Here is a 17,780-nt window from a genome sequence, read left to right as displayed (position 1 = left end):
ATGCATCGTCACACGGATCCAAATGTGCAGATTTGGGTTCTACTGGCAGGAATTTGGCGGATACTTTATTTTGTGTAAATAATGTGTGACGAGAAAGTTAAAGAGCACAAGATCACAGACTAAAGATCCTAATGTTTCTGAATATATCAAGCTGTGCAGGCAGGAATGTGCCAAAAGCAATCCGTGAAAAGGGAAAATTTAGAAGCGGGCAGCATCAAACGGCGATGACTGTGTGGCGCCGGCGTCTGCTCACCCACCTGGCACTACTCCATTGGTAGCGATGGCACTCATCGAGATGGCAGTTAGCATCGTCTTCAAGGAGAGGGAGAGAAAAAACATATTACATCTTCATCAGAATCTGCTTATTATTATGATAGAAAGTGTTTCTTAAATTCTCATCAGATACCATTGTTTTATACCAAATGTAACATTAAATCTAAAGTACGCTCTGAGCTCGTAGTAAATATAGACTGCATCTGGAAAGTATTTATGGTGCTTCACTTTTTCAACATTTTGTTATATTGCAACCTTACTCTATATTAATATCCTGTATTGCAAAGAAATACTGTTGATCCACTTTGTTGGTGGATCAACAAAGTATAAAGCAAAGGTTGTGAATATTTAGGTCAATGTAAAAAAAATTGTTTTCTATATTTAATATCTGCAAAGCCCTCAAATGTTTTCTTAAATATTGTCATGATGGGGTATTTGTGTGTAGAATTTTGAGGAAAGAGATTAATTTAATGTAATTTGTAATAAGAGTTCAACAAACAAGATGTGGAAATGGTGAAGCGCTGTGAATACTCTCTGAATGCATTCTATGCAAAAATCTTTAAATAATAATAATAATAATAATAATAATAATAATAATAATAATAATAATAATAAATTTTGCAGTGGCATAATTTCACACTGAAATATTTAGAAAATATGAGCTTTAAATGAAGTACATTTAATCCAACATCAAGAAACAACGGTTTTAAAAACATTTCTGGTTTCGTATTCTCTACAAAAGAACAGAACAGATCTCTATGACATCAAAATACAACTATTACTCTAATAATGTAAACAATTTTCATCTTTTTACATGATTAACAAGAGTTTCATTGGATGTGGAGACGTACTGGTAGTACATCTACTACTGGGAGCCTTCAGTGACTGTCTGTCCCAGAATGTATGAGCAGCAGGGTCGAGAGTTAAATCCTGGAATCAGCAAGGTCATGAGGACTGCTGACAACAAACACTGACAGTGTTTATTATGCAAGCATAAAGACAGGAAACGGCCTTAGCTCTGCAACACGTCACTGTAATGTGCAATAGATAGCTGTAATTGCAGGGTACAGCTGCGGCTGGTAATGTATATCATTTTGAGTGTATTTGCTCATGAACCAAAGTAATGGAGAAATTAAATTCTTGGCTTAGTGACATTGATGAATCATTAAAGTTATTGGATATCCCCTCCAACTTTATGTTTCAGACACAATTCATAGCTAAGCATTCAACATATCTGTGTTTGCTATTCAGAACATGCAATATAAACTTTGTCCCCTTTTTAATTTTCTTGTTTCTCTAATGACAGTCTTTGAGTTCTCTGTGTAACTAAAACTCAATGAAATCTAGGCCAGTTGAAATCTTTTCTGGGTTTTCTGAAAATCTTTTGAAGGTTTTTTGACATTAGCTTATTTTATGATGACAATCAAGTTATATCCAATCAAATGAATTATTGCAGAACAAATGACTCTTAAATCCAAGAGATGAATCAAATGTGTCTACTATTAAAAGAAGCCAAAGAAACATATCTTCCATACTTCAATAGCTGAAACTGTAAAAATAGAAGACAAACCACACTTTGACAAATGGAAACAATGTAATCAACAGCAAACTGATTTCTAAAGATATTTTAAACTGATGTGGCACGGATTAAATGCTAAGTTGAAGAATGATTCATGTCTTTGATTCTGTCAGATCTTTGATAAAATTATTTTCTGTCTTTTAAAGACATAACTTTTCAGAAAACCGGAGCAATCTTTTATTTCATTTTCACTTGTCCATTGCAGTAATGTTTTTAACCACACACTGGACAGTACGCTGTCATAGTGAAGTACAAAGGATGGATGAGAAATCAACGGAGAAACAGCTAAAAAAAAAAAATCTCAGTGGTGTAAAAGGGGAGTTCATATAATTCTATAGCATCATCCTGCTGCAACCCATAGTTATTGAGATATTTCTGCACCGGCCAAAATAGAATACTGAAATTACGCACATCCATGAGGCCAGGGAGACTGACAGTTTACAGCTATGCTAAAAGCTCATGCTTCCTGCTGGTTGACGGTATACACAATATTACAACACGGCCTGTCAACAGCTCTATGTGAACCAACAGAAACCAATCACGATTCTAATGTTAAGTCTGGTACTGAGTGGGAGAAAAACACCATCAGAAATGTAAGTGCACGCTTGAGAGGAGCTGCCTGTAACACTGACAGCCGGCCCTGGCTGCCCTGCAGAGGATAGGAGGAAGAGATGCGTGCAGTGAGTGGAAGAACAGGCATGGGGGGGGGGAGACAAAGCGAATAGCCATGTGAGTGACTGAGACCGAAAGAAAGACCATGTGTTTGACAGTACAAAGGCTGCATTAAGATTTCATTATTCTTTCAAACACCATTATTCGGTTTCTGAGTGTCTTTTTGCATTGTCACCACATGAAGGAGAGCAGCACAGACAGAAAGAAAAGGAGGCAGGAGGAGATGTGAGAGACTGGAAGATTTAAATGCCCTTTCACAAAACAGTTCTTACTCTCCAGCTTTTTGACTTTTCTATTACAAGGAATGGGTTAAAGAGAAATAATGCCTGTGCTGCAGAAAAGACACCTGGATACTTGAACAAAACTTCTGGACGACTGGATTTGAAAAAACTTGGTTTTCAGTCATCTTCAAATCGGGCTGCATTCACTTTATCTCAAGACTTTTAGGCCATGTTTTTCTGCTTCCTTGTCAAAAGCTAAGTATTATAAGCTATTGTGCTGGCTAACTTTTTTCTAAGAATAATTTAGTTCTTCTCTACACTTTATATCCTTACAAGGAAATCAAATTGGTACTGTTTTCCTTTGTGGTAACTGAAAATATAGATTTATTTAGTTTGGTTTTACAGATATTTTCACTGATACATGCCGATTACATTTAGGCAAGAGGAGTAAGAGTTGCTTTCTGAAAGTTAACCTCTAAAATCTTGAAGAAAACAAAGAAAGACATTTATTGACACCCAGACTTTGCTGTAATGGTACAAATGCATAACTCTGAGGGGTTTTTTTGGATGTGGTCTGAGAAACCCTGCACTGATATGCAAACATTTGATGGATGGATGGATGGATGGATGGATGGATGGACGGACGGACGGACGGATGGATGGATGGATGGGCGATGAAATTACTGGTAACACATTAAAGCCTCACCATGCTGAAACAAATATGTTTTATATTCACAGAACCTAGAGGTTGTAGAGTGTTTCTAAGCCAACTTTTTTTTTATCCTTCAGATCTTTTTATATCTTTTACCTTAAAAGATATTGCATGGTACATTCCTGGAACATAATTTATGAAACTTAAATGTAGTTTGCTGCTTATTACTTTCTTCCACATATAATTACTATTAGAGGTTGGTTTTGAGAACAGCTGTATAACCTGGATTGTCTTTGTTACTTAAAACTGATAAATTACACAGGAAATTAAATATGCCTCCTGAAAGAACCATGTTGGTTCCAGGAAAATATACCACAAGTTATTGAAAATAATTTGGTAAGCTCCCTTAAAATGCTCAGTAAATGTTCTTTGTAAGTTCTGTTAATGTAAGGGTAAGTTTCTAGAAAGTGCAAGTTCTGGGGAAGTGTCAGGAAATAATTTGAGGACTTAACTAAAACATCTATGTTCCTGAAAGGTTTTCTGTAAGTGTTTAGAAAAGTTCAAATAAATAACAGAAAATAATTGGTTAGTACCATGTATGTATCAGGAAAGTACAGGTTGTGTTACCGTATTTTCTGCACTATAAGGCGCACCTAAAATCCTTCAATGTCCTCAAAAGCCGACAGTGCGACTTATAATCCGGTGCGCCTTATATATGGACCAATATTGAGCCACAACAGGTCTAGCAACTACGGTAAGCAGCCGCCGACTTCATTTTCCCCCGTAGAAGAAGAAGTGCGCGGTGCATGCTGGGATTGTTGTCAGAACGCTGGTTTGTTAATAAAGTTTGATAATACATTTAAAGCCAGGGGGGCGGCGGAAGAGAGATAGAGACTGCGGCGGCAGCGGTTGGTCTGTTACCCAGAAAGCAGTTGGGCACAATATCACAACACCAACACCGTGAGTGAAACAACGACTGGGGAAGCCTACTTCTTTACAAATGTGGATGTGTAATAATAGAGTACGGAACAAATTGGCAACCCAAACTGAAGTGTCTATTCTATGCGCCTTATATTTGAAAAAAAGTTTTAAAATAGGCCATTCATTGAAGGTGTGCCTTATAATCCTATGTGCCTTATAGTGCGGAAAATACGGTATGCAGTGGTGTCCAATATTAAGTCATACTATTATAATAGTTAAGTAGGCCAACTTCTATATATTTTAAGCCACTTTCTGACTTGTATACTTATGTGTATGAAGAACATAAACTGGTTCCTTTTGTCAGCTTCACTATGAAATTTCAAAGTTTAAGTTTAGCTATGAACTTATACTGTAAGTCTCTGATGGGACATTAAAATCTTATTTCCATTTTCTGAGCATTCCTTGCCAGATACAAGGGACAAAGCAACACATTCTGATTACTTTCTGCCACAGAATGCAGGATGCTCAGAATTATGTTTAACTTGCATCACAATCGCCTCTGTGAACACTGTAATGTGGTTAGAGCCACCTGAGGGCCCGTTGGACTGACGATCTGGACTGAGAAGTGAGTAAGGCTCTGAATTTCAGTCTAATCTGGCCATAATGAGGCCACAAGCTCTTCTCCCAGCCCAGCAGATAAGACAGTAATTGTTTAAGTGTTTTATCTGATGTGGGTTGCAGCCACACAGAGGTAGCCAGACAAATACCCAATCACTGAATCAACACGCAACTGCAGAGAACAGTAATCAATTGAATTGTGTAATTTATGCTGTTGGTACCGTAGATGAAGACAAATGTGCAGGACATGCTGCACATTAAATTTAGCTTATTTCAGCCACAGCAACTGGAAATGAAACATGTCAAATTATGTAAGACAAGTTTGAAGACATCTGTAATACCTCCATTTATTCATACCAGAGACACAGTTCTGGCTGGTTCTGGCATAAAAATGAGGGATTTATGGCAAACCTATTGGACAGGTGAAGAGATGAAGTTCCCTACTACAGTAGGATTCACTGAGGTTAGCACCTTCTGCAGCCTTTAAGGGATGGGATTGATGTAGATTAAAACAGTGTTTAGGTTGGTGAAATTTGTCAAAGCAGCATCCATAAAAACACCGTAGCCAAAGTTTACCCAACGGAACAATGAAATGTAATCAGATCAATAGTAATCACTTCTTCTTTTGGTGGTTTGTGTAAAGGGCCTGACCTGTGCTTTTTAATCATACTGACAGGGTTAATAATTGTTGTTAAGCATAATATACAGAATATAACACCTCAGCTTAATAACAGGTTTTCATTAAATGTTTTCCTCAATTTTAATTTCTGATATGACCGGCAGTTAATAAGGATTTTTTTCTAGTGGATGTTAACTTCAGATCATTTCACAAGCTATTCAGGCTCTGGAGTTAAATGTTTTTATATGTTAATAAACAGAGGAAACTAAACTTCTTGGTAGAGACAATGGCAACCACATTGGACAGTCTCAACTGTGATTGGTTGATACCTGCTGCTTCAAAAAATACTTGACGTGTCAAAGTAAAATCTTCCCAGGCGTAGAGCTCAGTACAAAAAAGAAGGGGATGTCTGGGTCAATAAGTCAAGTTTTCAGTGAAAATAGCATCCAGAGAGTTTAATCTTTCAATAGATTAGAGAAATATCAAGAAAGCTAACAAAACTCATCAAGTGAATCTTTCCTCAGGTTTTATTTTATGAGTAATTCTTAATGAAAGTCCAATTTTTCCATTTTGAAGCTTCTTGTTTTGCATAGTGAACATTACGAACTTATTACTGAATCAGCCACCTTTTACTGTACAGAAACCACCATTGAGAAAACAGCGTGTGATTTTTCTGTTTTAAGTAAATCTGAAATTGGGATTTTTTTTTTTACATGTGTCTGTGTAATACAGCATAGGTCATATTTCAGCTGGCTCCAACTCTTATCTCTCTATGAAACCTGGAGTCTGTCCCCCTGGACTCACTTGAACCCACGGCCCCTCTGGTCTGTGAGCGAGCCAGCAGACAACGTCAGATTATGCTGCCGTGCCATCTGTCTCAGCCACATGAGGTACAATTGCACAAAGCTCACATATCATAGGGTAGTGGAATTTTCCTCCAAATGTGGTCCAAGCAGGAGAAGAGCTTCAGTCATTTCTAAGCCAACATGGAGACAAATGAGCTAAAGCAATGTTTTATTGCTTTAGCAAAAAAAAAAAAAAAAAAAGGCAGATTGTCTGTGCTGTCCCTGAGCTACAAACTCTGATGTGGCCTTTTGTTGACCTCAGAGCTGAGCAGAAATTAGTTTAGACATGACTAGAGGTCTTCCGGTTCCCTTAGTGCTTGCGTTCTTAGCATGCTTTGTTTCTCAAATGCAGAAAATCTTTGAGAAGTAGAGATTTGTCATTTCGGTGGCGTTTTATACACCTACAGCCCGGTGTGACAGTATTTGCTCTTTTACAGATTTCTTTTGTTATCGCTTTGTTGTCACACTTAAACAGATATTGGAATATTTGAGGAAACCTGATTAAATGCAAAATGTTATGATCCAGAGGTGTTTGGACTTTTAGCTTCAGTTATTTTTTTTTAATCTTTCCATTGTAGATTTTCTCTTGTTCAGTTAATTTTGTTTTGAATGTGTTTCATTAGATTAGTATTTATTTCTGTTACTGTTCAGGTTTCATTTCCCCTTTCACATATATGTTTATTTGTTTTTTACCTCATCCCCTCCCTTCTTTTCTGCTTCCTGTCTAAGCTGTTAATTCTTTCCTCATTTGCTCTCTTTCCCAGCTGCATCCACTCACCTGTAAGTAGCTCTTTTTTCATCGCCACTTCTCATTCAGTATTTAACCCTTGTATGTCGAAATGGCGTCCAACCGACCCCACACACGTAAAACTTGCATCATTTGCCATAGTCCTCTACGTTTGCCTCAGTCCTCGCACACACAAGGGTTAAGTTCCTCTTTCACCTTCTACATTTGCTGGATCCTTCTATTTGTGCCATGATTCCTCGTATCATTTCGTTCTGCTCTGGTGCCTTGATGCCTTGTGTGTTCCATTTGTCGTCATGTATTTTCAGTTTTGTTTTTACCTAAAGGGACCTTTTTCAACATTCCTTCAATTATGGCAAGTCATTCAGGTTGAAACAGCAAAACAGCCCCAGGCCATCACACAACCACCACCACAATGTTTGAATGTAGGTAGGAAATGTGGAGGGACCCATCTCTTTCTTAAAGCAAGCTTTTGTGTTGGCAGTGCACAAAATATTTTCCCAAAAACTTTGAGGATCGAGATTTTTTTAATGCTGTTTTGTCCAGCAGTGGTTTTCACCTTCTAGCACTAAGATAGATGCTATTTTGCCCTGTTTTTGTGTTGTGGATTAATCAGAAACAGTGAATTTAACTGAGGTAACGGAGACCTTCAGTGCTTTTAATATTGTTCTGTTTTTTGTGACGTTTTGGATTAATCATAAAAGGACTGTTGAAGAACCTTTGACAGGCATTTGTGTGGAGATTTCCCATTTTTCCACGTCTTCACTGTTTTTGTGTAGTGAGATTCAAAAGGTTCTGGGTTCGATTCCCAGCCCGGGTCTTTCTGCATGGAGTTTGTATGTTCTCCCTGTGCATGTGTGGGTTTTCTCCAGGTACTCCGGTTTCCTCCCACAGTCCAAAAACATGACTGTCAGGTTAATTGGCCTCTCCAAATTATCCCTAGATGTGAGTGTGTGTGTGTGCATGGTTGTTTGTCCTGTGTGTCTCTGTGTTGCCCTGCGACAGACTGGCGACCTGTCCAGGGTGACCCCGCCTCTCGCCCGGAATGTTAGCTGGAGAGGCACCAGCAACCCTCCCGACCCCATTAGGGACAAATGTGTAAGAAAATGGATGGATGGATGGATGGATGGATGGATGGATGGATGGATGGATGGATGGATGGATTCAAAAGCTTTGAAATGAATTTATGTGGACTGGAGTCAATCTGTTGCTCTTTGAGATAATGTTATCCTACTTGCTGCTGTCACACAGATTCTACTCATGTGATTTCTTGATTTTATGGGTCTGACATTTATCGAGCTTGATTGAATGAAGCAAATGCAGCTAATCAAATTCAATTCATAATTTAATAAAGGTAGCACTTTTTTTTTTTCTAAAGCACCATTTGAAAATTGCTTTTTGGATTTACTGAGCTTATCTTGATCACAAATCTGAAACATTTTGAACAAATCTGTTAGGGAACTTTTTCATGCTGCTGCATTTCTGTACGCGCTTCATCACGTGACATCCCGGTGGAAGGCTTGCAGAGGAAAGCAAGAGTGTCGGATGAAGCAGATGCAGAGGATTATCACTTTTAGGCTAATGTGCCGGATACAAACAGATTTTGTGAAAAGCAAAAGAGGCTGACAACTCAGGCAGAACAGGAGCAAGACGGATGATAGGTGGAAACAAAAAAGAGAGAAGCAGAGTGACGAGAGAAAAATTACTGAAAAATCCACAGAGAAACTGAGGAATGGAAAGAGATTGGAGTGAAAACTGAAAGACACAAAAGGAAAAAAAATCATCCGAAACATTTAAATGAGTCAGTCGACCCTTTTCTTCGCAGCATTAGGATTCATGACCTGGGAGTAATGAGAACGGCAAAACAACTGACAAGTTTACATCCAGAATCTGAAACGTCTCTTTATCTTCCTGACAAGCCTAAATTTATTATGCGAGATAAAAACACACACACACAAACACCAGATGTTTGAATACACCGGCTTGCAGAATGCTGCACTATGTTGACTTTTGCATATCATTTCATGGTTAACGGTGTCAGAGCAGTTCCACATGGAGGCACACTTTTCATTTAATAAAGATTTCCTGGAAAAAAGCACAGAGCCTCGTTAATAATCTGTCAAAAGGCTGCTTGACAGCAAAAATTAGGACGCGTATGTGTGTTCGGTAACAGATATGTGCAGCTGTGACTGAGCAGCTAATGAAAAGCGTGCTGTCAGTAATATCCCATCACTGAATAAAACATGGACTCTTGCAGCATCCACGATTCCTTTACACAAGTCCTGTGGCTTTCAATCAGGTGGGAATCGCTGCACACACATGCACTCCTTCATCATGCGGCTGGCAACCCCTGGAGGTCTCAGTGGTTATATGTTATGTAATACGCTCAGGAAGAGAGAGGTGTGTGTGTGTGTGTGTTGAGGGCGGGGGGGTTTCTCATGCACTGTTCACGCTCTGGCTTATCGCCTCAGGGCTCTGCTCTGAGCTTGGTGTGACTGATAAGCGCTGTGTGTGTGCATGAGACAGAAAAGAGAGTGTGTGTTTCAGGCTTTAATCAGGTGTGTACACGGAGGGGCATTATGCTGTTAAAGTGTGTGAGGATATAAAAATGATGTGTGTTTACTGGCTTCTTGTCAATCTGCTTTTTCACACTTTTAAAGATTTCAGTCCTCATGCCTCATTCTCTGGGAGAAATGAGAGTGTCTCGATGGAATGTGATTGAGTTCAGTTTCTGAAGTTCTAAATGTTTCAAACAGTAATAAAATATGAGTATATCATTTTATTTATTTAAAATGTCTGCAAGTACACTTAGTCCTCTTGGTTAGACTACTTAGAGAGAGGGATAACTGTTAGTTCCAGAAAGTTTTGGGTCTCTTCTCTTCAGCTCATCCCTCAGGTTATTTTAGGATTTAGGTCTGGGACTAAGAAGTCAAAGGAAGCAGGTTGATTTTGTGTCTGGTGAATGCTTTTTGTGGGCTGTGGCCCATATGTTTTGGATTGTTTTCTTTCTGTTCTACTCCAGGGTTCTTCCTGTTAGGAAAATGAAGCACTTTCTTTCCACTGTCGCCACATGCTGTCTCAATATTAGGGATTTCTGCACCTGATGTTGTCAACCTCCTATTGTTGCTACAAAGTATAAAAGTGCTTTGAGCTCACATGATACCGTTAAAAGTCCCAATTTTACTGGATGTTAAAATGTCTTCATATTTCAGAAACACCCTGGGGCAGGGCTACTTGACATTCTACTGGCTGGCATTTGCAAAGCAACCAATCCAGGAGAGCCATTTATTTTCTTTGGTGCTGACTGGCTGAGGCCCTTACAGCAGGGATGAAGGAGACCATGGACGTTAGCTTTTTCGGTAATGCTAAGAGGGTTTCCACTCTGTGTATTAATGCATACTGAAGTATATTTGGTGATGGAACTACTAACAGACAGTTATAGAATGGATCTCAGGTATTTAAGGATTTCAGGTATTTGTGGGTTGCTTTGGGCCCTGACCCCCACAAATAATGGTGGTTGTATTTTTGTAAGATTTCCTCTGAAAAGGGTTACAATTTTACAATTTCAAAGGAAAATTGCAATATTTATTCCCTGACGATGGATTTAATCAAACAAGTCAAACTCAATCAGTGTGGAAATCCAGACAGATAACTAACAGCAGGACTCTTTGTTCTGTGGGATAGGGTTGCCATTTGAGTCTCAAGGTCATGGCAAGGCCTGAATTCACCATGACAGTGACAGTAATAGGAACGAGAGAACAACAAGGTGTTTCATCTTCAGTTGTCTTGTTTTTACAGTGTCCAGTACCTGTGTCTGTATTATTTTCTGCAACACTGGATTCTTTTTAAAGAAAGTATGCAGTCCTTGTCCTTGTAGTGAGAAGTTTCTTTTATTTGCTGCTACATGCATGTGGGAATCTGTAGAATCCAGTTGAGCATAAAAAGTGTCTCTTTGTTAGAGAGCTTTATTTTTATTATTTTTTTCTCTGTGCTTTCTGAAGTTATTTTTACATATATCCATCAGATATATTTTTGGGAAATTTGCAAACAGTTTTCCAGCCAGTTTCTTCACAGTTGCAATCCACATTTTCATTTGACAGACTCTCTGATGCGGGTCATTCTCACAGTTGGAAATATTACGAAACAGCATTTATGCAGAAAATGACTTGATGCAAAAAAATACACTCTTGAAATTGCCGTTTTGCTTACTTAAAGAATAGATAGGTCTGTTTGTGTTTGGATGTAAACAGCCACGATATTAACAGATGCACACAATTGTCTAGCAAGTACAAACCAGCACAGGACAGCGGAATAGCAGTAACTATTTAAAGCTAACACTCTGTATATTTGCACACACTTGCTTGCTGGACTTCTGGCCAGGTAAACATAACACACAGCTCCACCAGGCTTGGCATCATGATGAATATGAATAATATTGTCTACTACAACCTAAACCCACATTACATTGTTCCTCTAATAAATATGCAATAAACCAACTAATCTGTATCTGAAAAGGCAACCAATAAATGTTTCATCAGCAGCTTCCCCTTCAGAACAGTGAAAGCACATAAAATCTAAATGGTTTATAGCTCATAAATTAGGATTAAACCAAACAAGGCAGACGTCAGTACCAATTCCAAGGAATCAGGCTTCAACCCTTATTCCAGTGGTTTAATAACACTGGTTTAACAACATGGATGCAGCAGCGGGATGATAATGCCTACTGAGGTAACTAATGTCTCTCCAAGTGTCTAAAAAATAAATAAAAGATCTATTCCTGGAATTATTAGGTATACAGAATCTCAAGCATAGAAAAATTCACATTCAAATAAATGATGTATTAAATTCCCTGAAACTGACAAAATGCAAATAGCGTGCATTATAAATATATTCCCACAGTAATTTCTTCTTTACTGCTCCTGGGACAGATGTTTGCTTTACAATTTTTAGAGATCACGACAACTTGAGCATTAAGACAATATAAGTCCAAATGTGAAAGTAGGCAAAAGACTCACAGTGGTACAACACATGAAGACGATGACGAAGGTCCCGATGACGCCTCCGATTCCAACCAGCCAGGTCATCCTGAGGAAAAGGATCACTCCGAAAATGTTCTGGATGCAGGGCATGTAGACGCCCATCAGGGTGCCAAGCTGAGGGGCCTGGATAAAGACGGGAAAAACAGAATAGTCAAATTTCGCTATTCAAATTATTCTAACTATTTTTTTGCGTGTTTTGCTCAACTTAAACTGTTGTCGTACTTTATGTTTTTGAATTTCAATAAGCCGTCACTTCTCAGAGGGTGCAGACTTGGCTCAGTGTCACTGCCAGCCTGCTGTAAAACTGACTCCCCAGATGTGCATCATCAACACAGATTTCTGCTACATTTTGGCAGGTATGACTCAGTGAAAATTGAGATAACACCAATGCATGCTGAGAAGCACAGCTTGGAAATCTGCTTTAGTTTAGATGTCTTGATAGAAGCAAACAGCACACATCATACTCATGTTAAAGAAACATACACATTTATTAGTAGGACAAATGATTCCTACAAAATCCAAGTTTGTATCTTTTGGTGTGAGTGATTAATGTTGAGTCTGCTGCTGATGACCGACTGAAAGATAAATTAAATTTTTTATTTGTTTGTTGGTTATTTAATCAAAATGGGGTGTAAATATGTTACCAGTTGTAGAAAAATCTCTCTGTGTTTTCACTGACAGACTAGCTCTAAAGACAAAAGCACAAGATAAAAGCAGACTTCTAAAAAACCAGAGACACTAACTGATGAAACAGTAATTTGGTGTCAAACTAGAGTTGAGTAGAACAGCTATACTATATTTTTTCATATATTTTATATATATTTATTTATATTTTATACTATATTTTTGTAACAAGCTGTGCAGTCTTATTACATTGTATTTAGTGACAGATTGGGATGGTAACTGATGCCTGAAGTGTACCTGTAAATTTGCTTGTTATACTTGAAATTTTAAGTCATGACATTCGCTTCCTTGTCACTTCAGTTAGATTTGCATTTAAAGGTCTAACATTTCTTAGTTTAACTTAGCAGTAATTATAGAATAAATATTACTTTAAGACCTCCCATTCCTACTTTTTGTAAGATGAGGTCAAGAAAGCTCATTTTGACTCAAAACACAAAGAAATGTGATCACATGGACGCCATGGCAACAGTCTCCTGAGTGCCTGGAGGGCATTAAAGGATTGCTTTACCATTTTCGTTCTTTGTAATAAACTTGTTCAGTTTTACAGTACTGTTGCTGCACTCTTGTCCCTAATGTGGATCAGCGAATAAACAGAAAGATTCCCTGAACAGCACCAGAAGGATAACTCAAGGACAACATATTTAAGACCATTTCTGATGCGTGGATGCTAGAGATCCATTCTGTCACAGTTTATTCATAGAACGCTTTTGTCCTTGATGTGATTGTGAATATATACACCTGTTTGTTTTGTGTGTTATATCATTTTGTCATCCTGAATGTTTACCTGTCTGCACATCTGTGATGGAGTATTTTAAATCAGAACAACAAATGCAATGACCTCGCATATAACAGTGAAATATTCATTTCCTGCTCAAGGACAGCTGGTCAAAGATGCGTAATTATCCCCATATACAGCCCTGACCCAGTTTATCAAGTGAAAGCATCGACCTCAGCTACACAGAAGAGAAAACACACAGGCTGTTGCTTCTCTCTACTGAACAAAGAATAACAGAGAGGATAAATTGGCTGTGGTCCAAGTCAAAAATATGGCTGCCACAAAATGGGTAAAAAAGAAGAGTGATTCTTGGTATTGTGTTAGTATCTCTGGAGATTATTGTGAAGAAGGATTGTTTAAAAAATGAACAACATAATGGACAACCTTGAGCATCTTCTCCACAAAACAGCAGAAGAACGACAGAGTCTTTAGCTGGAAGTTTCATCAGATTTGTTGTAATAATGGCCACAGCAGGAAGTTCTTCCTACCCACATTCATAACCACCTACAATGACCCTGAGAAACTTGGATAGTTCCAGCTGCTACAACATTTTGTCAATTCAATAATTTAGCTTGAAACTGTGACATGTAAAACTGAAAGAATAAAATGATAAAAATGAGTTTGGAAAATGAACTCCCATTTTGTTCCCTTATGAAAGGCTAAATAACACCAATTACTGCTGTTAACGTGACTGTTTAACTTTACAGATGGGACCCCATAGGCTACAAAGCACCAACTACCTCATAGATAAAATATTTTATTGAAGGTTTTCGTTTTGTTGTTTTTTTTTTTGCTTACTATTTTTGTTTTTTGTTACAAAAAAACAAAAAACAATGGCAGTGTCATTTGGATTAATTATGATGTTTTGCTTTAATTAAAACAGGTTAATATTGTTGGGTTTCTTTTGCTTTGTCTCACATTGCATTGCCTAAGATTTAGGGACACGAAATCTTCAATATCAAATTGTTGACCTTCACATTACTGCATTGGGATTTCCTACCGATCCATCATAATAGATATTAATAAATTACCCTGTTATAGCTAATGATTAATGTTGAAATATTTGAAGTTCATGTCAGAACGTTTGTTGTGACGTTTTGGTGAAATATGTCTCAGTCGTGCTCTCCTCCAGGTTACACTTTGACCTACTACTTCTTCTACAACTAAATCCTCCCAGCAGGGAGCATCTCAGCCTTCAGTCCCGCTGCACTTTAATCAAAGATCCGTGTCTTGGCCTCCGCAGGCCGCTCAAGGGAGCAGCTAATAACAAACCTCTTTCATCTCTGTCACATCCCTCGCCATATGACAGTGATTTAAATAGTCTGCCTTTTGTCTGCTGTATGTAAATCTGAGTTTCGCTCAATGTGACTGTGTCCTTCAATGGAGGAGATGATATTTCATCATCCTGACGTTGAGAGCCTTTTCTAACTCAATGAGCCCAGAATGGGCTTCCACTTGCACAGCTGCATTTGCGATTTCAAAGCCATAATTACTTTTTGGAAAGTATTTTAACCTCCTGCACACCTGTACTAAGAACTGCATTGTTATTTTACAATGCACACAAGGAGAATCAGTGTGACTGTCTGTCTGTGTCAGTCATTATTTAGACCCCTGTAAAGAAGCTGGAAATAACAAATGAAAGAGTATAAAATCTAAATATGCCCAGTTATTTTAGGAATTCAGAAAATATAAATTGACACAGTTTATATTCTTGCAAAGCTAACTGATTAAATGACATCTCTATAATATAAACATATGTCTCAGGCAATAATAATAATAATTTTTGTAGATTAATAGAACATAGAATAACACAAGGAAGCCCAAATTCTGTCTTTCTGTCTTACAAAACCTGACATAGTCTCCTCTTTTAACCTCCAAAGCGTTTTCTCCATCTCCCATTAGGAATGCTGTAATTAATATGACAGAATTTGCATTGGCAGGACCTTCAGGGACTCAGTGTGTACTTTATAACAGCAGTCAGGTGTTGCAAGCAGACAGGTACGCCTGCGGTAAGCACTTTGCTTTTACATGCAAAATTGCTGCCACTGCACAAAGCAGGTTGAGGTCAGTTTGTAATAAAACAGGTAGGTCATTAAAGAAAAACCTGTGTGCATTTGGAAACTGTAATATTCTGTGTTTCACTCTTTTGTTTATTTTTTCTTTATTTAACAAGGAAATCCCCACGGAGATCTCCAACTGTGCAGAAAAAGGCCTTCCTTTATAATACACTCATTTACTCTTAGTATTTTGTCTTCAGAGATAATGCTTCATTCAGTTTTATAACACTGAATTATAGGTAGGTAGATATACGGAAAAAAAGCACAATTATACATTACAATTTAATCAGGAAGTCACTTAGACTTCAAAAGAAGAGTCTTAGGTACAACTTTAGAGATTAAATGTTTTTGCTCTAACATAATTAACCGACGGAAAATTTGTTTATGGGAAACATCACTCAACCAAAATTTTCTACAACCCTCTACAGTCTGCAAAATGTCACATCCCCTGTCTGCTTCTTAACACAATAGGGAAGCTGAAGCAAGCAGACCTTCTCTGTTCAGCTGCTATGTGAAGTGCTCAGCTGAGCGTTGAATCGTAATCCAGACATAACAATAGGCAGATTCTAAAAAAAAACAAAAAACTGTTTGTCTGCTTCAAAATCGTGATTGTTACATGAGATGAACTGATAATGAACAACTGGAATTCGAGAACTTGAACATGATGAAACACCTCTGGGTTCGGTGATCAGAAACCCAAACAAAAAAATTTGGTGAACTAATAGATGCAATAATGACTTTATATTGGGAAATAGCCTGAAACAGATGGAACACTTGAGTATTTCCTGAATTATTGACCCTGTGGGAAGGAGAAAGGCTGGGCGGTTATTGAAATTCTCCCTTTTCTATTTTCATTCAATTTGTGCATCATTAGGCTGTTTGTGGACAGGGAATGCAGACGCGACCGGCGTCTGGTCTCATAGATGCTTACACACTCACACAGAATGAGTCTGTTTAATGGGCTTTGAGCCAGCAGAGTGATGATTTCCCAGGAGAAAGAGCCACCAAGAACAAAGAGAACAGGAACTGTTGCAGAGCTACAGGTAGGCCAGCGTGGCACCACTAAACTAGCAGGAAACAGCTGCCCACCGACCCCTTGGGACATGGAAGCAGCCCGACGACTGGATGGCTCAGGTGTGCTTTGCAAACAACGGGATTTTTTAATTCATCTGCTGTGACGCCTACTTTAAAGTCACTGCCTCCTGCTGCTCCAACTGCCACAGTTAGACTGCCACAGATCTTTTTATATCTGCACCTCACTGGCTCCACGGACTTTTGAGGTCAAAAAGTTATTTTTAGACTTTATTCTTAATCTTGCATTAAAAGTTCCCTAAATGAAATGATTTGTTTCTTCTTTTTTGATCTTTTTATTTATTAAAGACGTCTTCAAAATGTCAGGGTAAGTGACAGATGTTTGTTTCCTCAAACATGAGGAGCATCAAGTAACATACTGTATTGTAAATAGTCTGTATCTTTAAATGTTACACACATGCTCATTATGCACATTTTTGGAAAAGTGAGCCAACTCAATTCCACACCCTTTGGATTGCGAGTCTGATATTTTTTATTTCAAATAGCTGCACAGTATTTTCTGCTTTGTTAGTCTGGCACAGTATATTAATATTATTACTATTATGATTGTTATTGTTAAAACAAATTGTTTTAAAACAAAATCATAGTTGCTCCTACAGAGCTGAGAACGGCTGTGTCTCCAGACGAAAACTGTAATAGACTTCCTCCAAGCTGCATGGACAAATGATTCCAATTTTAATATTTCCTTGTTAGAGGTACGCCGAATTTAGGAGGCCTGCTGACAGGCCTAATCTTTGTGCAGGGTTGCATTATTGAATGCGATATGAGTAAGCTCGTTTGATGTTTTCACATCTATTGCAGATCACTGGGGTCGTTGCATTTGATGTTTAATTTACCAATTTCATAATACATCAAAGAAAATGCAACATGATTTTGTTTTGTCTCTCTACTGGAGCAGTGAGAGGAGGGGGGCGCATTTATTGTTTCATTACTTTCATTTCTGGCAGAAATAGAGGCATGAAGTGGAGCGCGAGCGGTGGGATGAGGT

The 17,780-nt window shown here is 38.2% G+C and overlaps 1 protein-coding gene across 3 annotated transcripts in view; it reads right to left on the bottom strand.

The window, feature by feature from the left end:
• Window positions 1-17,780, bottom strand: part of slc12a5a (solute carrier family 12 member 5a) — a 149,834-nt gene that overhangs the window by 20,564 nt on the left and 111,490 nt on the right. For all 3 annotated transcript variants that reach the window (XM_017304943.1, XM_017304944.1, XM_008408932.2), the window contains exons 4-5: window positions 12,161-12,307; window positions 258-312 (exon numbers count right to left, since the gene is read on the bottom strand). In XM_017304943.1, coding sequence (XP_017160432.1) covers window positions 258-312; window positions 12,161-12,307 — 202 coding nt within the window. The remainder of the gene's footprint in view (window positions 1-257; window positions 313-12,160; window positions 12,308-17,780) is intronic.

Source organism: Poecilia reticulata, linkage group LG5 (assembly GCF_000633615.1).
Source record: "Poecilia reticulata strain Guanapo linkage group LG5, Guppy_female_1.0+MT, whole genome shotgun sequence".
Taxonomy (NCBI): Eukaryota; Metazoa; Chordata; class Actinopteri; order Cyprinodontiformes; family Poeciliidae; genus Poecilia; species Poecilia reticulata.
The sequence above is the reverse complement of the archived record's forward strand: the minus strand, read 5'-3'. Positions and strand labels throughout refer to the sequence as shown.